The 26,806-nt window shown below is 42.7% G+C and overlaps 1 protein-coding gene across 13 annotated transcripts; it reads right to left on the bottom strand.

Annotated features, from left to right (window-relative positions):
- Window positions 1–407: 407 nt before the first annotated feature.
- Window positions 408–25,789, bottom strand: ankhd1 (ankyrin repeat and KH domain containing 1). 13 transcript variants are annotated; one of them, XM_020639458.2, is made up of 39 exons: window positions 25,339–25,789; window positions 22,236–22,389; window positions 16,293–16,449; window positions 15,966–16,128; window positions 15,659–15,806; window positions 15,342–15,575; window positions 15,120–15,214; window positions 14,538–14,693; window positions 13,766–13,847; window positions 13,390–13,581; window positions 13,183–13,292; window positions 12,840–12,927; window positions 12,310–12,437; window positions 12,054–12,197; window positions 11,836–11,938; window positions 11,484–11,746; window positions 11,026–11,313; window positions 10,507–10,921; window positions 10,262–10,401; window positions 10,051–10,162; window positions 9,727–9,872; window positions 8,987–9,129; window positions 8,362–8,575; window positions 8,072–8,247; window positions 7,581–7,743; window positions 7,401–7,496; window positions 7,181–7,297; window positions 6,929–7,097; window positions 6,592–6,788; window positions 6,126–6,472; window positions 5,785–5,937; window positions 5,418–5,567; window positions 3,426–5,007; window positions 3,084–3,276; window positions 2,688–2,813; window positions 1,878–2,129; window positions 1,553–1,752; window positions 1,193–1,360; window positions 408–1,051 (listed from the first exon to the last, which is right to left on the bottom strand). In XM_020639458.2, the coding sequence occupies exons 1-39, from the start codon at window positions 25,615–25,617 to the stop codon at window positions 992–994; spliced, it is 8,103 nt and encodes a 2,700-aa protein (XP_020495114.1). In that variant the 5' UTR covers window positions 25,618–25,789; the 3' UTR covers window positions 408–991. The 13 variants fall into 13 exon arrangements, with proteins under 13 accessions (XP_020495114.1, XP_065814922.1, XP_065814913.1 ...); XM_065958850.1 differs by having other exon boundaries at window positions 1,553–1,737; window positions 3,084–3,273; XM_065958841.1 differs by having other exon boundaries at window positions 14,538–14,701; window positions 15,122–15,214.
- Window positions 25,790–26,806: the final 1,017 nt, after the last annotated feature.

The following is a 26,806-nucleotide window of genomic DNA, read 5'->3' as shown; positions in this document are numbered from 1 at the left end:
GTTTAAAGGTAGTATTACTGGTGAAAATCAATGTTTGCCACTTAAATGCATTACGTGATGCCAAAGTTAAAAACTGAGTGGTTACAGTGGTTAGCTGTGATGTTGTTTGGACAATTAAAGAGTATGGTTTCACTGCCGAATAAGAAATGTTTGTTTTATATAGATATACAGTAAAACAAATCCACTATATCATTTATAGTTAAAGAAAAAATAGTTTTCTGCATGGAAATTTGCAACCATTAAGAAAATTTTTTGACTGCACACAAACTGCAGCTGTGAAGGACAGACACCAACAGAACATGAGGACAAAGAACAAGGTGAAAACAAAAGCTTCCATAGATTTAATCATTTTTAATGTTGAACTCAAAAAATGAAAATAAGGTATGATTCATAAAATGACAGACACATACTTTTCAATCTTTTTATTGAATATTAAGGTAAATATTTCACATTAATACAGGCTACATAAAGTAGAGCCACTATACGACATGAAATTTACTCTCATTTTAACCCTTTTTAGTATGTAAACAATTATACATGTATTTACCACTCTAAAAGGTTCTGATTTCTCTTTCTTTTTAGGTAATCATCATCTAGTTCTGGGCCAAGTTTAAATAGCTACTTCATGTTGAGCCCCCTGCAGCCCAAGAACGGTGTATGTGGGTTTAAGTCAAAATCGCTAAACTACGCAGAGAATGGATCCTGTTAAACAGGTGATCGCGCATGTTTGTTTGCATCATCGGGACACTGATAACAGCTCTCCCCCAAATTCCTCTTTCCTTGTTTGACATAGGCACATCAAAGAATGGCGTCAAGACAACTTCCAATTCTTCAACTTCTGCTCTGCACTCTCAGGTCACTACTTAGGTTAACATGTTGTACATTTTTCTTTTCTTTTTTTTGTTTGTCTTATTCGGTCATGTTCGTCAGTTGGTATTTCATGTTTGCGCTGTGGGTCATGCTGTGTGGGTTTGATTGCTGTGGACGCTTTCTAGTTGACGTGGTTCAGGTGCACATTGCCCACATGAGGCGCCCAGGTACCAGGCCACACCTAAAAAAAAAACAGAGGACAAAATAAGAGTTGTATGTCTGAACCAATGTAGTAAAAAAACATGACATTAATGAAGTTTCAGAAATGAAAGACTGACATTTTAAACATTAAGCATATGACTGGATTTGACTCTGGCCTTACCTGCTGTTGTGGGTCAGAATTATCTGCATTGTTTGGGACCACTTTGATGATGGGGCTCCATGCGGGGTCACCAGCGTGCAAACCGTTGTACATCGGTCCCCCCGGCCCCTCTGCCATGGGAGGATGAGGGGGCAGCATGGTTCCTCCATACATCGACATGGGCATTCCCTTTGAGGATATAAATAGGTAACTTAATACATTTTTATTTGTATAGCGCTAATTCATAACAAAAGTAATCTGAAGACAAAGAAGCAGGAAAAAGACCTTACTCTTTGTTATATTATCTACAAAACTGTTGCACACGTGTACATGTGTGTGTACAGTGTTTTTGTTTTCCACAGAGCGAAGGCTTTGTGTTACCTTTGGGAAGTCCATGTAACTGTTGGGCAGATGCTGCGGCTGGTGGTAGTTGTTAGCTGGGTTTGAGATGCCTGTGTCGTCCTGCTCCATGGGCTGGTGCTGAGAGAAAGCAGACTGCTCTGCCTGCAGCTGAGGGTGCATCATGTGGCTGCTTATCAGAGGCTGGGACCAACCGGACATAGCCTCTGTACCAAGACACGCTGGGGGTTAGCATTAGTATTAATGGATATCAGGTATTAGGGCATTGGAACTGAGATTGAAACATTCGAGATGATTTTAATTTTAATAAACTGAAGCAGGACAGCTAAACATCAGTTACTCTTACCTGAAGCACTGCCGACACCAAAGGACCAGATGCCTCCTTGTCCAACAGATGCTGTGTAGCTGGTGGTTAGCAGAGGTGGGTTAACAGAACCAGTCTGCCTGATCCTGGCCAGCCGCTCCGTGCCGATGGGTGGAGGGACTTTACGGTCCTGTTGCGAGGAGTTTCCAGGCTTCTGCTGGGGAGGAGGAGCCACAGCTGAGGTGGAGAGGGCAGAGGTTGACACCGTAGAGGGAGGAGGGACAGGAGATTCACCTGGAGATGAAGGGACGGTACAGGAGGAAATAGTTAACGACAGATGATATATCTGGTAGTAAATAAAATGAACAAAATAAAAAAAAAGGTATTTGGCCATTTCCTTATGTTACTGAAACATTAACAAAAATGTACTTTATTAAAGAAAACAGTGCAGCAAAAAAGAACACTCAGTGGAAGCTCCCGTGGGAAACTTTCGGTTTGTGTTGTTTTGCGGGCCACCTGTGGACAGAGTGCTGCTTCTCGTCTCTATGCTGATCTTGTCCAGAGCATGCATAAATCGTTTTCCCAAGAAAAATCTCATCCTGCTTTTATTTAACTGAGAATATATCAGCCACAGAGATGCTATTTCGTGCATCGACTTCCTTCTCCTGACTACTTCACCTACTCTGTGGCAGCAACCCGAGGCATCAAAATGTACTATAGAGAAATAGTCAACCTTTATGCACATTGACTGCTTTGCTTGTGTAGGTCATAAAAAAGGCATCAGTATGAATTTCAGTCCGTTTCTTAAACAGTATAAAACCACTTTTTCTTGAATCAGCATGAGCCTCATACCTGATGTGGATGCACTCCATGGGTGAGGGGAAAAGTGCTGTCTGCTGAATGATGGTGCGCCAACTGCTGTATGACCATGCAGATACACAGGGCTGCCAGAGATGCTGGTGGCATAGCTGGTCAAAGCTGTGGGTGCAGACGGTTAGAGATAGATATTACTTTTGTGCACATAAGAAAACTGCACCTCAAATACAGACCTAATGTGAGAAGAAACTTGTTCAACTGTGATGATTCTTTTTACTTGTATAATGATTAACTTTTTATACTGTCACTAACCCTATTTCAATGCTGTTACATTAGTTACGTTCCTCATAAAACAAGTTCTCAAAAAGGATGAACCGGGTAATATACACAAACAAAATGATTATGTGTAAAGTGAATCAAACACAGTCATACCGATAGGACTGTTGACCATCCTCTGTGAGGCTGGGCGGTAGCCAGGGGCTTTGGAGCTGTCTGGAGGAGGTGGGGGCATCATATTCTCCATCTGGCCCATGCTCATGTAGGCTTGAGGGGCTGAGTATGGCTGCTCAGGAGGTGATCGAGCAGGCAGATGGCAGGCACCCCAGACCTGGTTGTTTCCAACCTGCTAAACAGCCAAAATGAATTAAATGTAAATTATTGGATTCATGACTGATTTGATATAAGAGCAAATATATAAGCATTAAAATTTGATTATTTGCCATTTAAAGTCAAGAAAATGAAAAAAGAAACTGGCTGAAGTTGAATTAAACTCACCTGGCTGTTGTTATCAAAGATGCTGCTGAAGTTGAAAAGGCCTGCATGTCCAAAGTTTGGTGGTATTTGCTGAGGCTTGCCTGCATTTGCCACATGCTGCATCTGGGAGCCGTTCATCATCCCCATGTTACCAGAGACCTGGTGGGGGCCTTGAGATTGGTTCTGGGCTTGTGGAGGCAAACTTGTAGGCTGGGAGGTCTGGTTTTGGGTCTGTTTTGGGGGTTCTTGCTGAGCGTTGAAGGGCACAAACACAGATTGTTGTTGTTGCTGCTGTTGTGCCTGTTGCTGCTGCTGCTGTTGTTGCTGCTGCTGCTGCTCAGGATGGGAATAATAAGGCCCTGGTGGCTGCATACGATGGGAGACTCTGGGCGCGGGGGCTGAGAAGTGAGGAACAGTGTTGTTGGGATGTGCAACATTGTGTGAAAGGGACTGAGGAGGAGGGCCTGAGGTGAGGTGGGAGCTGTGCTGGGGGTTGATGAGGGCTGGTGGGGGATCTGACGATGGGACACTGGAGGGAGGGGGCGGTAACTGCTGGCGAGGCTCTGGCTTGGTGGGTAAAGCCATGGCGGGAGCAGTGAAGCCAACAGAGTTGATGCTCTCGCTGACAGATATAGGCTGGGCCTCTACAGACAGAGAGGACTTGTCTTTTCCAGGGAGGGCGACGTTACTGGGCTCCGTTTTAGAAGACTGGATGAGGGTCTGGGAGATAGGTCCAACCGACTGCTGAGGGGCGTTTGCCGTGGTTGTAGTGGAGCTGTGATGTGCAGGAGAACCTGTGCCTCGTACTGCATTGCTGCCGCTGGTAGAAGTAGCAATAGCTGACACAGGGGTAGCACCACCAGGCTTGGGGTCAGGTGCAAAGAGCTGTTTCCTGACGGAGGAAGGGGTGGGGATGCTGGGCTGAGGGTTGTATGGGGTGGGGTTGGGAGTATGAGGCGAGGATGCAGCTGTAGATGTGTTAGGAGCACTAGTGGTGGTCGTGTTGATGGTGGTAACCTGTGCTCCTGAGCTGGCTGTGTTGCTGTGCTCACTGTGGTTGGAGTTGGGTCTGGCCTGGCCAAGCGTGCTGTTGGTGCCTCCGTTGTGTTTGGGGGAGCTATTAGCACTGCCAGGACTCACAGGGCGCACAGGGAAGGGTCCCCAGGTGCTGGCAGCGGGCGAGAACGTGCCTCCAAACTGTGCCATGGGCAGACGAGGGTGTCTGATCTGATGCATGGTCTGAGCAGCAAGAAGAGCCAGCTGTGGGTGTGCATAAGCAAGGGGCAGTGACACAGGGAAAGGCTGTCTGACGTTTGATGACAGCCCCTTCCCAATCTTTCCCCCGGCCTGAGAGATAGATGAAGATGAGGATGAAGACGGCTGGAATGAGACCCCTGTGGAGGCGACCAACGAACTCAAGGCCTTTGGCCCAGTTGCTGAACCACTGGTGACCCCAGTGGTACTGGGGAAGGAGGCTGAGGTCGTTTTGGAGCCTGGGGCTCTGATGTGATTCCTTGGGATCAGATCTTCAAGCTCTTTGGCCGGATCCTGGATGAGAGCATTTATCAGCTGCACTGCATACCTTGTAGACTCTGTGCCTCCTCTGAAACAATAGAGCACACTTTGTTAAGACTAAATCTTTCGTGACAATGAATAATAAGTGAAAAAATAAAATTAGTAATGTAGCAAAAGTATGTCACATTTTCTAGTACTCAGGGATTAAGGTTTTTATTTTGATTGGCTGCACTAGTGACTGTTTGTTTCACAAGACCTCCAAGGAACATTTCAAAGCTTCAGATCTTCTTGAATGCAGTCCTAGTGTATGATATTTATACATTCATTGTCAAAATAAGTGAAGAGGATAAACTCCCCTGAATTTAACTTGCACCAAACCCTGTGACACTGGAATGACTGACATCATCCATAAGGGGCTTACATGCTTAATGCATCCAACCAGCTGTTCTACCCCAGTGCAATGGGGTTAACAGTCCACTAGAGGGCCTTTATTTTTACCTGATGGTGATCATCCTCTCCCCATTCTTGTCCTTCTGTTTGTCAACGTCAATGTGAGCTCCTGTCACATCCTGGATGGCTGTGATGTTGCAGCCTCCTCGGCCCATGATCCGAGACACGACAGAGGCCGGCACCGACAGCTTCTTTGATCTTCAAAAGAAGCAGTCAAAGTATTTTACAAATATGTCGAATGGTAAGACAACTGATTGTAGTTTATGTCCACTGATGCCAACTGAACAAGAAATTTTGCTTTTTGATATTTGAGTTTTAAGAACAATCTCTCCATTAGAAGTGCAGGAAAATTAGATAAAACTTGTCATGTCAATCCAAAGTGGACAAATTTGAAACAGTTAAATCAACCACTGACCTTCTGACCACCTCCTTCCAACCTTCTTCTCTCTTCTGGCCTCTCTTGGGGCTTGTGAGACTGAGTTTACTGTTGGGTGAGGTGACAGGCAGAGCCATGGACTTAAATGGAGAGGGCAAGGAGTTTGAGGTGGAGTCGCTTGTGTCCGAAGCTCTGCGACAAAACCAGGGAAGTTCAACTTAGATCACAGTAATAAATATATACTATCATAGGTCATGTTGGTGGACAATCAAAAATTAGTGAGAACAATCCCACCCCCCCCCCCCCCCAGCTGAGCAGCTACCCACAGAAACAGTATGTCATTTTGATGTGAAATGTGCTCTGCTCCAGCAGGGACTCACTTTTGCATTGGTTTGGAGATGGAGACTGTGACCTTGTTGTCTACTTTGCCGTCAGTTTGCGGCTGAGGACAGTGTCTCTTCTCTGGGCCGCGTAAAAGGGACTGGGCTGCTCCTGAGGAGGGGGCTGAGCAGGAGGAGGAGGATGAAGAAGAGGAGGAGGCGGAAGAGGTGAGGTCAGGGAGGTAGTTGAGCTCCTGACTCTTGCCCCCGCTGCTGCTGCTCTCACTGGCACAGTCGGTGCTATCCAAGGGGTCAGAATCGCTGTTGCCACCTGTCACTCCCCCACCTCCACCCCGTGGCTCACCGTGGATCTTGTTCTTGTCAGCCTTGTGCTGCGCTAGTGCAACCTAGATGGGACACACACACACACAGGTCATTTTATAACAGCTAATATAAATTACATAGAGGCTAATATAAATGACATAGCCCATTGTGACAAAACAATGACAAAATCAGTAGCACTCACCTGCGGATCCTGTAATATGATGGGTTCATTGGGCGAGTCCTTGGTCTTATTCTTTTTGTTCTTGCGATTGGTGCTCGGGGTAGTGGCCACACCTGCTCGCTTTTTACCAAAAGCTGTAGTGAAAGTTGTGGAGGTGGCAGATATACCGATGGTGGTGGTTGTGGTTGCACTGGGTGGCTCAATAGGAACCTCTGATTCTGAGGGGAACATTGATAAAAATGTATAAAAAGAGTGTTCAACAAACTCTCAATTCTAATACTATGGATCTGTAATTATAAGAAAACTAGCACTCAGTGGTCTCATAAATTAAAGCAAAAGTTATTAAAAAAATAAGAACCATCTGCTGAATCCTCCTTCTGCTCAAGCATGTCAGAGGGGTCCTCCTTGGTTTTTTGTCCCTCTTCTTCTTCCTGCTTTCTCTTCTGCTCCTCCTTCTTCTTCTTGCGTTTCTCCTTGCGCTTCTCACGTTTAGCAGCCAGAGCCTGCTTCTTGCTCTCCTCTCGAGACTGTTAAACACAAGACAGAAATGTCAAAATACTTCCATGTTCAACAAGTGTATTTAACACACAGCGATTGGGTCTGATATTACCTTCTCCAAGTCTAGCTCCTTCAGAAGTATGCTAGCGTTCTTGTTAGCCTCGGCTGCCTGCTGGTCTTTGGCTTTGACGATGGTCTCCATGCACTGGTGGCACTTCTTCAATAGCTCCTGCAACAACAGCAAAACAATAACTGGAGTAAGAGCTCTGCTAAAAACTATCAGCACAGAAAAAAAGATCTAGCAGAGTAAGTAAAAGAATATCAACACCTACCTTGTCAGCGATGGTAGCAATATATCTCATGCACTCAATGTCTGATGGGAATTGGTTGACTTCCTTAACAAGATACTGCACCACCTTCACATGACCCTAAAATGGTACACAAAACTGTTAGTAACCAGAGGCTTGCCACAGTGTAGCATGACACACTTACAATTTTGGAAAACTCCGCACCTTGCGAAAAGCAGCCATGAGTGGGGTGATCTTGCGATTATCGGCTGCGTCCACATCAGCACTAGCATGCACCAAGAGCTGGACCACGTCGAAATGGCCACCATTAGCCGCAAGCCAGAGAGGAGTGTTCCCTTTCTTGTTTCGTACATCGATATGGGCACCCCTGCAAAGACAGGAAGAAGTACAACATTTAGGAGACAGACAAGGGCATCACAGCTAAAAGATGGGAGTGTTTATTGACCACAGGCTGAAGGTGTAAACCGTGATGTTAGAAAAGCAAAATCAGCCCTTGAAAAATAATAAGGATCCTTACTCTGTGATAGTGATGGTCTGTTTAAGCTGAATGTCCAACAAAGCATCAAACTACTAAGCAGCAGTGATGACCGTCTGTTCAACAATTACAGCTAATTTACCAAAGATATGAAGTCACTGAGGATTATCTCATTATTTAAGGAGACCACAGTTCTGTACAGAAACACTTGTTTCCTCACCTGTTGATAAGCAGCTCACAGAACTTGTAGTGGCCCTTGTCTGCAGCAATGGTGAGGGCAGTGTCTCGGGATGAGGGAACAGGGGGAGCGTTGACGTCTGCGCCTTTGTCCAGCAGCACTCGGCCCACTTCTGCATAACCTCCTGAAGCTGCCTCCATCAGAGGAGTGAGTCCAGTCTGCAAAAGGTGAAAAGGTTACTAAGTAAGTTCACCAGAGGCAATCTGGACTCCACCAGTGTAACACTGTTTTTGACTGAGTGATTAAATAGGTTTGGACTCCTGACTCCTCACCTTAGCCCGATGCTCAACGTTGGCTTTGCGATCCAGCAGCAGACTTACAACCTCAGCCCGCCCCTGGAAGCAGGCCAGGGTCAGAGCTGTGTTTCTGTTGGTCTCAATCTGAGCGTTGATGTCGGAGCCCATATCAAGCAATAGCTTCACTGCAGGTACGTGACCATTCATAGCTGCTAGCATCAGAGGAGAGATTCCTAGCTTGCTGCCAGTCCTGGTGACACAAACAAACAAGCAAATTGATAACTAAAAGGTTTAGAGAACAAAATAAATCTTTTGTTTTAGCACAGAGACAATTAACAGATTATTTTTCATGAATCAGAATATGTATTATTTTGATTGCAATTTTGCAACTAAAACATTACAGTCATATTTGAAATGTAGAATTTATCGAGGTGGCAAATAACTGAATTATTGGTTTAAAAGTTATTGCCTAATCGTTTCCCCCTTACATATTTAAAAAAAGGTTATTGCTCGGCAGTTACTTTTAAAACCAAAAGGAAGCATTTTCATGAACAAAATAATGTCATATTAAGGACATTTTATCCCGATAACGAACCTTAAAAAGGACATGTTTAATACATTTCAAAAGTCAAAACTGAATATTTTAGTTCTATTCCCCCACCTGGAGTTAATTTCAGCTCCAGCATTGAGGAGTATCTTGATGATATTGACGTAACCCCCAGAAGCAGCCAGGCTGAGAGGCGTATAGTCGGAAACATTACGATGTTCCTTGTTGGCTCCCCGAAGCAGCAGCAGCTCAACCACCTGAAAAATCCAAGGGACAGTTATACAACAACGTTAAAGCTCTGAATAGGTGAAAGAGGAATATAACTTTAGTTAAGGTAAAGTCAAAGCCCTTCACTGTCTCAGACCCAGCCTTCTCAAAGTCTGCATAGACTGCTCAGGCCAAACTGAAATGACACTGTCTGGTCTACAGAGGATTCTCCATTGGCATCACCAGCACTTACACCCTTTGGTTAATAAGCACCCTGATTATATGGCCAAACTCCTAAACCCAAAACTATGGATAAATGAAGACCAGACCACTGCTCTTAATCATCATGAATAAAATAACAAACTTCAAGAAATCCTTCAAATGTGCTAAAACTAACTTTTGTAATTAACAAAGTTATGCATATCTTGATTGTGGATTAGACTTCTGACTTTTTTCTCTCTATTTATTTTTAAAAAAGCAAAAAATGCACCCTCAATGAATCTTGGGATTTTTTGGTCCACAAAGAACGCAAAGGATGGATCTTTCATTGGACAGGGAAAGGAGGACGTATTTATTAGCTGTATTTAAATGCACACTCTGAAGGATGCAGACAGTTAGGTCAAACAGGACATAACCAATGTGTTTACCTCCTGGCGTCCCCCAGAGCAGGCCAGGGACAGGGGCGTGTCTTTGGTTCTCTCTGACTGAGCCTCAATGTCTCCCCCTTTGTCCAGGAGAACTTCTACCACTCCGACATGACCAGCGGTGGCAGCCAGGATCAGAGGTGTAAAACCTGCAAAGGAAGTAGGAGTGGTTTTCAAGTTTTTCAATATATATTACAACATTTTCTAATAAGATAAAATTAAACCAATATTGTATATACCCATTCCTTACTTTACTAAGCAAGCCAAATCCAATGAATTCTGCTTATGAGATGATATATACAATGATTATTTCTTTATTTTCTTTACCTTTTTTGTCCCGGTGCTCAATGTTAGCTCCCCGTGCAATAAGGACAGACACCAGCTCCTCGTGTCCTCCTGCACATGCCAGCGTTAGCGCTGTGTCATGGTTACTCTCCGTCTGTGGGGAAAACAACTTCATTAAACAGGGGCGAGGGCATTCTGCATAAATCACAAAATGTTAAAATCCCTAGTATGTCAATTTTGAATTGTGTCTTACATGTGCGTCTATGTCGACCGAGGGGTAAAGGGGCAGAACCGAAGGGGGTGAGGCGATGTTTGCAGGCATCTGTGTGGGTGGCTGGGAGAGGGGTGTGGGTGAGGTTGTAGTGTTCAGCATGGGTACACGGCTGCTCACAGCTGCAACAGACAAAATTAAAAAAAAGTTAAATTACCACGCTGATTAAGGAGTTAGGAGATAATTAAATCTAGAGAGTCTACGACAATCTCAAATATAACACTCGCCTGCCATGATGTCGTCCAGCGTGTCTGTGAGCGTCTGTGCGGGTGTAGCTACCATGAGCCCATCTGGAGCCTGCTGAGGTATCATTCCTGGGCCTAAACCAGCTAGCTGTTGACCCTGCTGCTGTTGGCCCAGCATCTGCTGCCCTACCAGTACCCTCTGCAGCTCCGGGCTGGTGCTTCCTGGGTAGTCTGCGGGGTTGTAGTCTGGAAGGGGCTGGATGGGGACGAAGGCAGCCTGAAGAGGTGGGGGAGGAGGCTGGGGTTGTGCCTGTGGTGAAGGAGGCAGAGGAGGCTGCTGTGGCGGCTGATCTCTGTAGAGGATTGTGCCAACCTGAGGAAGCTTGGGGTAATTGTCTTCCTCTCCATCTACCTCTTCCTCAGAACCTTCCTCTTCATCATCATCGTCGTCCTCTTCCTAAAGATTGTAAGAAAGAAAATAATAAAGGGTTCCAAGTTAGTAAGTATAGTCAGAGAAATCAGAACTATAACATTGAAATACAGAACCGAAAAACTACTGACCTCATCCCCGTCCTCCCCCTGCTGCTCGTCCAGCTCGCCATCTTTATTTGCCTCCTCATCCGTGTCAGAGCCGGTGTGTACCAGGGCACCTGGTGCAGCAGGAAGGGGTCCTGGAGCACATGCTGTACTTCCAGGACCCGGACCAGGACCCTGGCTTTGTCCGGCCTCCTGCTCCTCCTTTAAACCCTTCGCCTCCATGTACTCTTTGGTGAACTGTTGCTGTGTTTTCAGCTGCAGCTGGCGCTCCACTTTCTGCAGCTCCTTCAAGATTTTCTTTTTCTTCTGCACCTAGGTGGACAACAGCCACATCCTTGTTGACTTACTACTGATACAGTGCAGCAAAAGCCGTAGAATGAATTTGCTTATTGAGCTTAGTTCCCTTTATGCTCATTTTCCCTCATTTAAAATAAAAACATACAAAAAATATAAACACGATGTAAGTGGATGACGGATTGTACCTGCTCCTCTCGGCTCTTCTTTAGCTCCTCAATCTTGTCTTTGGTGAGCGGCTCCCCCTGAATGAGCTCTAGCGACTGAAGCTGAGCCTTCTCGATAGCGCTAATTCTTTGTCCCAGCTCGTTCAGCTTTCCCTCCGTCTCCTCCACAATGCACTCTAGAGGCTGGCACAAGTGGAAGGGCGGCAGAGGCTCTGCTTCCGGCCCCCGACCGACTGAGTTTGGGACACCGGGCTGAAGGGCTGCCTGTCTTTGTTTGGACACGCCTGGTTAACGAAAGAGAAAGTTGAGTTAAGTCTGCAACTTACTTTGGGGATTCATCTCACTAGTTGATAGAACTTGAAGCACTGGATACCTTTGCTGGAGATGGGTGGGGGTGTGGCGATGTTTGATGGGGCTCGGTCGGGCTCCTGAGGGGGCACTACCATGGCGAGAGCTTGGAATGGGACACGAGGAACCTGTGTCGGCAGGGAACATGTTAGCTTTAAGTAATCAAATACAATTATTAGACTCAAAAACAGATATGTTCTCGGCAGAACATTAAGAAAACATTAAGTTTACATATGTAGTGACCTGAGAGGCATCTTGCGAGGGGGGTGTGAGCTGGGAGAGGTCAGGGGCTGGGACAGACAGGATGTTGTTGGGATAGTCCAACAGGTAGGAAACCACATTGGTGTGGCCCCCCTTAGCAGCTTCTATCAACATGGTGGACCCATCCTACAAAGACAAAACAAACATGGTTTCAATCAAGTTGTATTAATTCACACAGATAGACATTCAAGTGGTCTTGTCTAAACAGAGTGTGAGTGTGAGAGAGTGTGTGTTTTACTTTGAGTCTGTGTGTGGGATCAGCCCCGTGTGCCAGCAGCAGCTCCACCACAGCAAGATGTCCCCCGGCACAGGCCAAAGACACCACTGTGTGATCATTGTTGGCAGTAGCTCTGTTCACATTAGCACCTAGACAAAAGAAGAAGAAATGTAAAAATGAGGACTCATTCAAATATAAAATTTGAACAGACAGACTTCTCAGGCCACCAACAAAAAATGATATGGGATAAACTGTAAATAATCCATCGAGAAAGTAAGTCAAGGAAAGTATTTTATTGATTAGCAAGAGTGGATACCCCTAAAGGATGAAGCATCTTCTATTCAAATAGTTGAAATCCATAAATCCTCATTTTCAAATTATAATTTTTTCAGCTTTTGATTCCTATATAATTATTAGTATCTATTTACCTGTAATATATAAGTGATGCTTATGCTATGCATCAGTAAAATTTTAAAAAACATTCTGTGGTTTTAGGCAAAGGAAATAACATTTCTCTCTTACTTGATAACATGAACAAGTAAACAACCAACCTTTGCTGATTAGAAACTGTACAGTACAGAGATGTCCCGCCCTTGCTGCTTTCATTAAGGGCGTCCGCCCTCCTTCAGACTCGTGTTCCTGGAACATAAAGGTAAACGTGTCTTAGTTCATACTAGTGCAGTAAAAAAAAAAAAAAAAACTGACTCAACAATAAATTGCTGCTTTGTTTCTACAAGCTACTGCCAGAAATTGTGTGGCAATTATGTGTTCATAGAAATGATGAACATTTGCACTGGAAAGATACACTTTTTCATATACAACTGTTATAGGTTTGGTTTTATCTTTATCTTTATAAAACAACCAATCATAAATGGCAAAGAGGATTTCAAGTACCAAGTTGGCTCCAGCCTGCAGCAGCACATCCGCAACATCAGTGTGTCCATTTTCACATGCATACGTCAATGCAGTGTCTCCCGTTGCCGTGGTGGCATGAACATTTGCCCCTGAATAACAAAACAAAGCGATTCGGCATGTAAGCACAAAGGTAAAATTAAGACCTCTTAGACTTGCAGCTCCTGAGTGTATTTCCCTCTGGCTCACCTGCAGCCAGTAGGTATTTGACCAACTCCAGATGGCCCTCCTGTGCAGCCTCCATTAGAGGTGTAGAGCATCCCAGCTCGATATCAGCGCCTGCCTTGATGAGAAAGTCTGCCACTTCCAGGAAGCCCCCGCAGCATGCTAGAGTCAGAGCCGTCTCCTGTGTCTCCTCTGTCTGGGCATTGATGTTAGCACCTTGAGAAGAGAACAAGAAAGGTTTGTGATCAGTGACTGCTATGTTATTTCTGCTAAACAAAAAAAAGACCAAGGCAGAGGAATGATCATGGCCAAGCAAATCCAAACAAGGCAGCGCTAGTCACTGAAATGTCATTTCAAATCAAGTTTCCGTTCCCCAGATGAAGGAGCCAAGCTTTCTTACCTTGAGCAAGGAGTAGTGCTACCATCTCCTCATGGCCTTCTCTAGCTGCTTCCATCAGAGGGGTGTAGCCCTCATCATTGACCTGGACACAAACAGAAACATTAGCGAAAAGAAAACATGAGGGCTTTGACTCACTGTGTAAAGTTTGGATTGTCTTATGTGTCTCTGTACCCTCACTGTGGATGGAAAATGAAACATTGACTGGTAGATGCCATTGTCAATATCTTAAGATGAAATGTGCTGTATTAGAGCTAAACCACAAAAACACCATTTTGCCTGATAACCTATTATCAAGTCTGCGTCGTTACTGAAAGCTGAGTAGGTTTTTCTTTTTTAAGGCTTAAATAAAAGCCATGAAATTTGAGCAAATCACTTTTATTGTTCTTGCTTGCTTTATGTTGCAATTTCAAAATGAAGAGCTTGACAAGTTTGTTTCATAAATGTCAAATACACCTCCAATAAAAAGTAGTTATGAAAGCATGTTTTTATCCAAGTTAAAACTTCTATCTCCTATAGCCTACAAATATGTTTATTTGTAGGCTATAGTATTTAATTCAAAGTATGTGAACAGCAGCACGGCTCTATGACTATTGAGGAGATGCAAGCTATTGGGTACTGCAGTACTAAACTAAAAATGAATTTACAGCCACATAATTCATATTTATAGGCTCAACACTAGGAAGAAAACAGGGATCTGCATCCTCTCCTGAATTCTATGTTCTCTCATGTTTGTATTTAGCTGTCTTTTTTTTTTTTTTTTTTCTCTACACACCTCCTCCAAGTTGGCTCCTCTCTCTATGAGCAAGGCCGCCAGCTCCACGTGTCCTCCACAGGCCGCAAGGGTAAGGGGTGACTCGAAGGAATCAGCTGGCATGTTGACCTGCGCGCCGCTGTCCAACAGCAGCCGTGCCACCTCCACATGGCCGTCCTGGGACAGCGAGACACACAGAGAATGTAGAGATAAGCACCTGAATGAATATGTTGGTTCTTCACAAATAACTTTCCAAACAGGGTGCTAATAACTTCATTACTATACAATTCCTCATAGCTTTTAATTACTCAACATATTATTTATGTAGTTAAATCTATTTTTTCTTTTAACTGATAATAGTGAATAGAGGGTACCAAATAAAAAAAAGCAATAAAGACACTAAACTAAACAAAAAAAAACAAAAGCCTGTTTTATTCTCTCTCAGGTAAATGATCACATGACTGTGGAAAGATTACAAGATGTTTTCTTAAACTTGTTTTTTTCAAACTATTGTATTATTTGTTTTAAAAAATCAAGCTAATGAAAATGGCACTGAGAACTGATCCTGACAAGAAAATGTTTAGATTTGGGTCAGATGCTCACCATGCAGGCCTCCATCAGCGCTGTGTGCATCTCATCTGTTTTATGTTCCTGGTCTGCCCCGGCTTCCAACAGAAATCGCACCATATCCAGGTGACCTGCAGGAGTCAAAGAAAGATCAATTCCCTGGGCCTTTAATCAATGTAAACAAAGAGAGGAGTATGTCTATAAAAGATAATCTACATAAGGTAATCAACAAGGCGAGGACTTTTTTTGAATTCTGACCTTTGTAGCAGGCGAGAGTGAGAGCGCTCTCCTTAAACTCATTGGAGTGTGTGTTGATTCCTGCGCCATACTCCAAAAGTACCCTAGCCACCTCCACATGGCCTGCACTGGCTGCTTCCATTAGAGGCGTGTGTCCGTTCTCATTGTGGTCCTCAATGTTAGCACCCTCTTTTAGTAGCACTTTAACCACATCCACAAAGCCACCGGCACATGCGTACGTCAGAGCTGTGTTTCCTAGAAGACACAAGAAATATTTATCTGACTGCAAAACACAGAGTGTGAAGTGATAACTGTGGATAAACCATGAGGGGCATTACCTGTGGAGGATTGTGCGTTAACATCTGCTCCATGGACCAGAAGCAGTTTGACAATGTCCACATAACCTCCGCTGGCAGCAGCCATGAGTGGTGTTATGTCTCCCTTGATTCCCCGGTCCTCCACATTGGCATGCATAGCCAACAAAACCTGAACATTTTCAATAATTCAAAACAAACATTGAGTCTTGGCATAAATGATAAAAACCTCCCACAACACTCAGAATATTTGCATCAGTGTTTAGATATTAAACATTTCTCATCATTATTTGAAAAATAAAAAAAATTATAATCCATATTTCCTTCACACCTGTGCAAGTTCATAGTAGCCAGCCGAGCAGGCGAGGCAAAGCAGGCTCTCCCCTTCCTCCGTGTGTTCGTTTACGCTCCGTCCCTCATCCAGCAGTTTGCGCACAGCGTTGACATCTCCATCTGAGCACGCCTCTGCTAAACTACGGCTGAAAATAACCAGACTGCTACAATTACTGCGACTGTGACAGGTCAACACAAATGCGCCTTACAATAATTTCCTATGAGCAAGCTCACAAGCTGGCTAGCATACTGTATGTATAACTGAGATTGATTATATCAAGAGGCTAAGCTGATATATGACTGTCATAATGGACGAGATACATACTTGTCCGCTTGGCCAGCGTTGAGTGTGTTTTCAGCTCTCATGCGGGTCAGGGCTGCAGCGGCTTCGTCCAGGGCACAACTCACCGATGACGTCAGTCTTCGTAGCACCTCGGGGTCTGCAAAAGCTTTACCATCGGCAGTGGACAGTTTACCGATGCCTGCCGAACACCAAAAGGGCAGAGGTGCATAGTGCAAGGCAAACCACAGAGGAGCACAACCACACCAGACCAGACCAGTTGAAGAAGCAAGTCCAGTCCAGCCAATCCAATCCAGGGTTAGTAGCAGCATACACAAAGAGGGGGGAGGGAAACACACACACACACACACAGAAAACACACACAAGCATTGGTTAATATGGCTTAACATAGTTTCCACTACTTTCAATACACCATCTATGATTCTTAGTTCATCCTTGGTTTGCTGATAATATGGCCAGGTAAGAACAGATCTGTGACCAGCCTCACAGGAGATGCCGTGATGGGTGTACATTAGTTCTTAGGCTAGTAGACCTAGTAGCTAGTAGATCAGTTCAGGTTGGTAATGGTAAAAGAGGAAAGGGTCTTATTCTGTGGGAATTATAGATGGGTAAGAGGCAGTGAATGTGAGAGAAACAAAAACTTGAAACAGTGGTCAGCAAGAGAGAGAAGCACAGATAGGTGAAAAACAAAATGCCATAAGAGAAAAAAAAAGTTTGTGTATATATTTTTTTTATTTTCATGAAAGAGGAGATGCCAAAAAGGGGAAACAAAAGAAGAGCAAGCAGGAGGAAAAAAAGCAGCTTTTGCTATTGACCTACATTGAAAGACCTCTTCAGAAGACAGAGAAAGGAGCATTTCTTGACTAATCAACCCATGAAAGTGTCGAGTGTGGTAGCATAGGGATATTTGTGAAAGAGCCAAAGACAGCCAGTCTTTTATTTGAACTCTTTGGCCTCAGCCTCACTGCAGCCATTAGCCAGACAGAAGTGAGCTTCAGTGTTTGTGGTCCTGCAGGGTTTTTTACCACAAGGCCTGTGACTTGAGCTAAACTTAGCAAGAATCTCAGACAAGGATTTCGCAATGGTTCCCAAGGTGGAGGGAAGCAAGAGGTCGAGGAAGTAGATCATTAATGTTTTACTGTATAATGTTTCTCTCAGAGAATAAAGAGCCTACAGAAACAAAACAGGCTGAACATACTTTGGAGGTCTAAAAACTGTAAATACTTCAGATGAAAACAAAATTACCACCTGAGGGTGATGTTTTTTTCTAACCTACTTCCTTAGCCAAACTGGCCAAAAAATGAACCGTTACCACAGCTCTGAATCACACCGAAGAAATTAACTCGCCCATTTAGGTTAACTCTCTTGGACATTGAGCTCTCACTGAGGTCAAAACTTTGACGTGAAGAACTACAAGATATTTTTGTTGTCTTTCAACTAAAACAAGTTACTGGCGAGCCATTCAGCCGCCCACACCCACAGTACCACCGGCACATGATTCAATCTGCATAAACATTTTTATCCAAGATACCAATTTAAATTTCAGTCAGTGTCTTTTTGAGCACAGCCAATGCAAAACTGCAAGGGAGTCAACATTAAACCTCTTAGAATTTCTGAACAAAGGCAGCTGTTGTCTGTTATTTTCCATGGACAAATGTTATTTATTTAAGTTGTAAATCTAGAAACTAACTTTCTGATGTAGCAAAGGGCTAGCAAGCCAACAAGAAAGTAAAAATGCACATGTTTAATATGGTCCTGAATGGCAAACTAACAACAGATTTTAATGGTGGCTTTTCTGCCCTCACAAATCTTCTTATCCCCTGAGTGAACACATCTTGCCTTATTACTTATAGAGTGTTTACCCATAAGCACACTCTCCTACACTGCTCCCCCCAAAACTCTGACATGTTTGCACAGACAACAAGAGCTTCTCAATTGTTGTGGTCAAATAAAGTGTGAGGAGAGTATAAATATATCCCCTTTATATCACTAAATGTTTATAAAGAGTACTATAGTTAATGTGTACAACTAGATGTAGGCAGTAGTTGTCTTCGCAGGGCGTCACATTCATTTGACATCTTCATTGACATTTCAGCTAATATTTAGGTTCATATTAAGAAAGCTGCAAGAGGAAAAATAAGGAATTAGATGCTTTTTTCTATGGCAGTTTAATATTGTTCATACTAGCATCACTTTGCAGCCTGTTCACTCAGTGGCTCTTCTGACAAATGAGGAAAAATAAATTGAAAAATGAAATGTGACTATTTTGCAAAACAAATTTATCTATAAATCAATCACATCTGTTATTAGGTTTATCTACCTTAATTTTCAGCCTCAGTATTCTGTGCATTCCTCACATGGATGATCCTTGACATAAATGTTTTTTCCCCCTTATGAATAATTTACTTTGAAGAAGTATATTGAAGCTAAGTGACGACCAGCACCACAGCTAGCCATGCTGGTGTTTTTCTTACATGTTTACAAACGCTCTACTCTTTTAGAGAGAACTTGTTGCATTTTAGATAAGATGTAGCAATGTGGCCAGGCTGTAGTTACAGTTTCTTTAACATAATCAGTGTAGTTACCGTAAACTATGGAATATAAGTCGCACCAGTATATAAGACGCAGTCTGTTTTTGAAGGTCTCAAAGAGAAAAAAAGTTGAAACTGTCTTCCTGCGTGACGATTTATATCGTGTTCAGCGAAGTCTACAACATGCCTTTTCTGTGCAGCTGTGTCGCTCTTTTAGTTCTGTTTTTTGTTTTGTTTGGGGAGTTTGCACTCCTACTAGCAACAGTACGGTAGTTGAGCTCTCAGCCTGCAGTGAAAGTTTGTGAGCTCCCTGTGACCAGTGGAGTCACTGGTCACTCTTTAACTCTTTAACTTTAATATTGGACTATCAATCAAAAAAAGACTCAACAAGTTGTATTCACGGAACAATATACCACTGTTTAACAAAATACATGATTATGACCTTGTGAGGGTGTAAAGATGTTAAAAAGCCACTAGACTGGTTGGTGTTGCTTTGTTTCCCATCACAGCTTGCAATCAGCTTTCAATACACAATATATGAGGATGAACTTTCAATTCGAGTCGGGTCGTGTGCGATGGTGGCGGCTGCATCCACTGTAATGACGGACCGTGTGTCATCATTTTAAACTGGTATATTGGTCGCACTGGTGTATAAGACACAGCCAACTTAACAAAAAAAAAAGGATTAGAAGTGCGTCTTATACACTATATTTTAAGGAACGTTAAACACTGATACAAATGGTTTACAGGAAATGGTTGAAAAGCCTGTTTACCTTCTGTTTTGATAGTGTGCAGAAAACACATCTCCTTAAAAACAAACAGTGACGCTCAAGTCATTTTACTAAGTAAACAGGTCAATGGCACAATGTTGACCACAAGATGACACAGTTTTTAGATTTTAAAGCCAAATATCTTCTAACCCTATCTAACTCTAACCAGCAGTGAAAATTCAGGTGACCTGCATAATTATATGGTAAGGCTGGGCATAAGATCAGCCTGAGATTTATGCAGGTTAAATTAGGGTGAAAAAGTAGTTTGATAGAGGCTCAACCTTTGACAACAACTGACTAAATGCAGGGATTAAAACTTCACTTAATCTAATTTTTTAAAGTGATTGAAAAAGATTTACCTTTCTAAAAGTAACATGCATCATGACAGCAAGCCAACATGAATCTATTTTCACAACAGAACAACAGGGAATGCAAAAAAAGAAAAGTCAGGGGTCTAACGCTGAAAGTACCCTTTGGGATAATTATTTTAAAGAGTTTTGTTTATATCCAATGATACTCTCCAAGGCTTTCTTTGTACCATTTAGGTGTTTAAATGACACAGAAAGTCAGTTACAATAATAATGTTTGTTTTTGTTTTGTGTTAAGGGGTCATTGGACTAAGAAGAGATTGTCAATCAGCATAAAACTCCCCTGGATGTGGGCCAAACCTTGATGCTGATGCTGCCAGACTTCTCCTATTCCTTTTCTGAAAATGCACAGCCTACTGACACTTGCAATGCAGAGGGAAATATGTACGTGTGTGTGTGTGTGGGGGGGGGGGGGGGGGGCTCACACTGTAGCAGTTTACACATATGCACTCCTAAAAAAATCCTGACGTTAAGAAAAATTCACGTTTGCGTTCGCACAAGCAGCTCCTCATTACAGTATCGGGAATTTTTGAGGAGTGAAAACACTGTGATAGAACAACGGCCCTGTTCACTACTTGTTAGAAAAAGTGCATTTTCTCGCACATTTCACCTGTTCTCCCAATAATAAGTCGTCCAGTTCAACACCTCATTGAAGCATGACCTCAGGAATAAACACATTACTGATTTTACACATTTGACAAAACTATTACAAGCTTTTTTTTTTTTTTAAGTTAATTTATCATCCAGATCTAAAATTTGCGTAGTGTATGTGACAGACCCAAAAGTGGGGCAAGCCAAAATGAATTTGTTGTGTTACAGTTTGTTTGGCATTTACAGTTAAGCTTTAATGCTAGCGGTTAATACAAAAGACAAATACTAACCAAACAGAGGTGAACATTTTTAGTGGCATCGTTTACAGAATAAGGAATATCACTGTCATAGTTTTAACCAGATCACAACCACTGCCAGTCTTTTGTATGTAGTACCTCCTGACACCAAATCTGATCTGATGTTTACTCTCTATTTTGTGACACTTACCCACCTAACACAGAAATACATCAACACTGGGGATAGATCAACTCTTCAAATTCCAATTCAAAGACTATATCTAGAAATGATTAAGTAAATATAGCAAACATTGAACCTATTCTTAAATGTTTTTCTCTAATATGCTGTAAAAAAAACATTTCAACATATCTGTGAACTGTGATCAATTTGAGAGCATGAAGAGTTGGATAGACTCGCTTCATCTCCTAGAGGAAAAAGACTAAACTCAAGTCCTAAGTAAACAGGAAGACAAAGTAAGGGTTTAGGTTTCTTTTTTTGTTAATTATTTTTATTGCTAGAAGGTTGGCAAAAACATTTAGTCTTTTTAGTGGACTATATAACCAACATAACATCAAGGAGAATTCATCATATGGTGCTTTCACACTTGCACAGAGCTTCTGAATCCTTCCTAAAGTGTTCGAGATGAGCTGCATGTTTGAACGCAAACTGCCAAATGATTCACTCCGACTTCGACAGGAGTTTTACCTTCAGACCATCTGTAGTATAATTTTCTGCGTGAAGTTGGGGCCGAGATGAGCTATGTTTTCAGTGCAGCAGCATATCCTATCAGCTTTTTTGTCTGTTTTGAGAATTTGTCAAACTCAAATAGAATGTATATAAAGTCGAGAACTGTTATGACAGCATCTGACTCCGTTTCCTTTATGTCTTGCCTCCTACTCCTCTATATGCAAGCTGCAATAGATCTTTTGCAAACAGATAATTTAAGTTGCCATCTTTTCTGTTTAGATTAAGCCAGGGAGAAAGGGGAATAGAATGAGATTAGCCATTAGCCGTTCAACACAGGCTCTGTGCATGCTGTGGAGGCTCAAGCAGGTTGCAGCGTTAATCTGCCTGGTAATGTTCATAAGCCCAAACGAGGCCAGGACACACCACCCTAATGAATTAATCTACACAGACCTTCTTACACCTCTGAGATTACCAGTTGTAATCAAACTAATTTACTGCAATCACTTTCAAAAAATGTGCTGATACAACACTTGCAGAACCAGAAGGTCCTCTTTTTTTCCCAGCCTTAGTGTTAAAGAGCTCAACTTCTGTTAGGATTTAAAAGGAGGCGGGGGAAAGCTCAGGCAGATAAATGGTTTTACTTTTTCAGAGTTAATGTACGTTGAAACACAGACTATATCTGCTTGCATGATGGTAGGTGTGGCCCAATGAAGTACTGGTCAAAGACAAGTGAACTGTGTGAGGTTTTAAGCTAAATGAAGGACACAGATGAAGTAGTCGTACCTGCAGCTTCCAGTAGAGCTTCGAGTCGGGCCTGTGTCTCTGGATCAACAGTCCTCAAATCTACTCCATCTGTGGCGCTGGATAAAAGCAACTCTGACGCTGTCTTCATGATGGGGTTATCCAGGTCCTCCTGGTCCAATATGAATGACTCCACCTGGAAGAGATAAGGGTAAAAATTAGGGTAAAGGAATTGTTATAGGCATCTTGACAGTAATACAATACAAATATGTAACTTACGAGACTAAGTGTAAAAATAATTGATATATGTTGCTTTTTATTTAAATCACTCCTTGCATTATTATGCAACAAAGTGATCCTGAGCACAATATTGCATCCCCTATTAAAAGATCAGGCATGCTGCCCTTGTTTATTTTCATTTGCTTTCAAGAGCGAGAGCAAAAAGGAGTACAGGGATAAGAAAGTCAAAGTACTGGAAGTGCTATGGCAGGGAATTAAAACCATGCACACATGGAGGGATTCAGCTGAGAGTCAGCTGCCCAAGTACAGCACCACACTTTCATACCTGAGCTCTGGCCCTGTTGACTATCCTGCATTTCATTCTGATTTACAAACATGTTAACATTCAAAGAAAAACCCAAGTGAGTAAAAAAAAAAAAAAAAACAGAGGCTTTAATGAGAACAAACTAAGTATCATTTACTTCAACTGTCAATTATCGGAGAAAGTTACTTGAGCAAATCAATACCTTCACCATGAAAGTATTCCATGTATATACGTTACAGAAGAGACAATGTACTTGTTTTCCATGTAGGGACTGTTTTTCTCCTCTATATATTAAACCTAGCGGTGTTAGCAATGAATACACAAGCCAAAAACTTTGATTAACATCAACTAACTCACTAGCCTCGATTGCATTAAATTCATTTCAGAGAAACAACAGGATTAATTATAATGTTACGCTTTTTAATGGTGTGCTGGGTTTATGTTGCAGATGGTATATTTTCACATTAACTTTCTAGTTGTAAAATAGCACAGGTAGCAGCGGACATACTTTGGTACAGTGGTGAAATAAACTTCAAAGCTCAGGATGTGTAATGGTCTGAAGAGAAGCTCATTTTAACTGTACTAAAGAGTAATGACACTAACCAGACCACTGACATCAGGTTAAACATTGTTTTTGAAAAAAAGGGTGTTGATTTTCATACAGAGAGGCATCCTATTGACACCTAGGTAGATTGACCCTGTATACACGTTTTGATGCAAAAAGTAAGTGATTCACTCAGTAAAGGGATGTTTTTAAAATGTAATAAACCTCACATTGTCCGAAGAAAAATCAACTAATTTGAACTATCAGTCAATGAAAAGGTTGAGATTTTGAATAGTTTTAGATTCCAGTTACATTAATGTAGTTCAGTGGTTTGCAACAACCTAAGTCAGAGAAAATAATTATTTCTGTCTATGTCCATCCATAACCTGCAGCAGGCTGTCAGGGCCTGGTCAGGAGAGTCAGCAATGTGGAGGTATTCAGCTATACGATAGGAACAGAGCAAAACAACCTATGGGGAATGTAGTTCTACGGTGGCCTTTATTATCAACAATGGACATCAGTCTTCACTATTAATGAACTACAGTTCCCAGGGTGTTGGTATCCAGAGAGCTGTAAAGGCCTAGAATGGCATCTGCTTAATCCTGGGGCTCAGATTTTAGCTACTGCCCAGAGCAGCGAGTTCTGCATCGGAGTAAAACACCACAACAAACTCTCCATTTCAGCCTTGCACGGTAGGCTCGGTGAGTGAAAAAACACGACACATTGGCAACATGATTCAATAAACTGCCAGAGATGTAGTTGTCAAACATGAGCTTTTCCTCCTCTGCTGCTACCCAGCTGATGCTCAGACGCAAATGGACAAACTATGTTGACATTTGAATCAGCTGACACATCCATACTTTCCTCGCTCTCACCGCTGTAGTGTGATTCAGACCATTAGCCCTTTGGTCAGTTATTAGTTTAGTTACATAGAGATAGATCAACAGGTATTACTCAGTAGTGCCAATTTTCTCCACACCCATGTGTCCTTGTTCAGAGAGTTGCCTTACAGAAAATACTGCAACATCATTTTTAAACAAAACTGTAAGAGATAACAGTACCGTGGACATGCAAGCTACATTAAGCTCAGACCTTTGATATGTTTGTGCAAATAAGTTCCAGACCAAACACGGGACAAAAAAGGTTTGGTCTGGTGTTCAGTCAAAATCCCGATTGAGGTGGATTTGTCACATCTTAAGAGGTAATGTGTACCCCACACACTACCGTGTTTACTCTACGCATCCATCCAATATAATACATGTCAAATGTATGCTTTAGGTGAGGAGTGAACGGTATCACACCAGTCCGTGTATACGAATGCCAACACATGGAAAGTTGGACATCTGAACATGAACTATAGCTGCTCTCAGTAGTGACAAGGCAAATCAAGTTGACACAGTCGTGGTGTCTAATCTAAAAAGAGCCTCAGAAGGATGAAAATAACCCCCACTGGTGTATTTGTCAACACTGACTGTCGAAAATTCAAGTAATCCCGCGAGGAAAAGACTAATCTGAATGTTTCAAAAGTTAGCATCGGGGGGTCAATCCGAGTTAATTTACATGATTTTGGGAAAAGTGACGTAATTGCACCACAACTGCGAAATGGCAGATAGTAAATCTGTCCGTGTGCGTCCGTGGGTTCAGCGGGCATCTTCCATTTGCTGCGTGGAGAGCTGCTGGGAGAGCTGCAAACTTGTGATGGGTGTCTGCGAGAGACGACAGCACCGACTGAGGCCGTCTTCAGCTTCCACCCGAGCTAGGCCCGAGTCGAAGCCTGCGCTGCATAAATAAAACATTTCACCCGCTTAGCGTGAACAACTTGCCCGTGTCTCACCAAACCTTATCGACACCAACAACAGCCCGTCACCACCTGAACCAGCACGGCGTGTTATCGGGTTAAAGTGCTGGCTTTTTTTTTTTTACGTAATTTAGGCGGCCTGGGAGGGGGTGGCTGCCAACTGCGAGCTAATTCTTTAGCTAACAGGTCGTGCTACAAGAGGAATGTTGCCTAGCTCTCTGGTTAGGCTTAGCTAACTAGCTTAGCTTAGCGTAGCTACCTCTGAAACCTCGTCCTCGTCGCTGCCGGATCCTGGACCCGATGAGAGGACGGCCGCAGCCGCTAGTTTGAAATCCAGTCTTTCTGCAGCAGGCCCGCCTGGTTCGCCGTACAAACGTACTTTCTTTCCACCTACACCAATCCCAATGCCCCCCAGTCCGACTCCTCCTGGTGTCGCTCCTACCCCCATCCCTGCCACTGGGGAGCGAGGAGTCACCGAGTCAATCTCGTCCTCGAAGCCGTCCGTCAGCATTGCCGTCCCGGCTACTGCATCCTGCATACTTATGTTCACGATGCGTGTGTTCCCGAGCTAGTTGTTGACTTAACGTCCGTCCAGGCTCTTTCTTTCGGGATATTCGCGTTATTTTACTTCAGGGAATCCAGAAACTCTCCCGAAGCGAGGGTTGAGGAGGATCTCTTTCCCCCAGCCATTAACTTTCTAACAACCTAACCCGATACGCACTGTTTCTCAGAACGACCGCCCCACTGTAGAATATCAGGAGAATCCTATTGGCTGTGCGGGAAAGAGCTCTGTTTTCCATTGGTCGACAATACTGCCAGTCAAACATGAGAACGCAACGTCATGTTTGGTTTACCAATATCACGAGGCTGTAGAACGAACGTCAAGACATGACATGGTAGGCCAACTTAACTGGTAGCTAGCTTTACTAGTTCATGTAAACTCTTATTGGAAAACCACATGAATAGGAAGACACTGAAGAGAGTGTACTGGCACGTGTTGTAAATGGTAATAAGTCATTTGATGTGATCTTGTACAAAAATGAATACCAGACTATAAGTCAACCTGGAACAAATGTATGCACTGTAATTTATTTATTTTTCTGTAACTGGCATTAAAAAATGAATTTGAAGAAGGAAATGTTAAGGGTCAACGATAAAAGACAATTTAAACTAAAAAGGTAAGAACATAAAAAATAAAGTTCTTCTGCATGCACACAAATATAAAACTAAATCCCATTATAGAGGATAACTCAGTCTTATGTGTAGGCTTTAGGAGCAGATAATTGGCTTTTCACAGTTCATTCATAGTAATACAAAACATAATTTCAAACCACTGGGGTTTAAGTGTGTTTTAATGCTAACTAATTTAATATTCTCTACCTGGACCCCAAACAATGTTTCATTTGAACTTTAAGGCTTGTCACAGCTTTAAGGTTTAAAAAACCTGCCTCATTTAACCAACTATCTAGACTACTGTATTCCTTTTTCATGGTTTATAAGAGTAATTATTATCACTGTTTTCTGCGAAAGAATGTATTTGACAGTCACAAGTATTAGTTTAAAAACACACGCAAAAAAGATTGGCTGCTGCTTTGTTTTGCAGAGGGTTAAAAAGCATAGAGACACAAGTTTGATTACCTACATATTCATTAATGCTCATTTTTTATCATTGTGCACTTCAGGCCAACCAGTATAGGGTATTGACTACTAAGAAAAAATATCTTAAA

Source organism: Labrus bergylta, chromosome 9 (assembly GCF_963930695.1).
Source record: "Labrus bergylta chromosome 9, fLabBer1.1, whole genome shotgun sequence".
Lineage (NCBI taxonomy): Eukaryota > Metazoa > Chordata > Actinopteri > Labriformes > Labridae > Labrus > Labrus bergylta.
This window is presented reverse-complemented; position numbering and strand designations above follow the sequence as displayed.

Bases quoted from the DNA above. Each gene is read 5' to 3' on its own strand.
- ankhd1 (XM_065958841.1), bottom strand. From the start codon at position 25,617: ATGCAGGATGCAGTAGCCGGGACGGCAATGCTGACGGACGGCTTCGAG. The intron at 12,928-13,182 runs GTACTTGAAATC...TTTATGTTCCAG, and splicing joins TGCAGGCTGGAGCCAACTTG to GAACACGAGTCTGAAGGAGG. The intron at 2,814-3,083 runs GTATGACTGTGT...CTGCACCCACAG, and splicing joins GATGGTCAACAGTCCTATCG to CTTTGACCAGCTATGCCACC.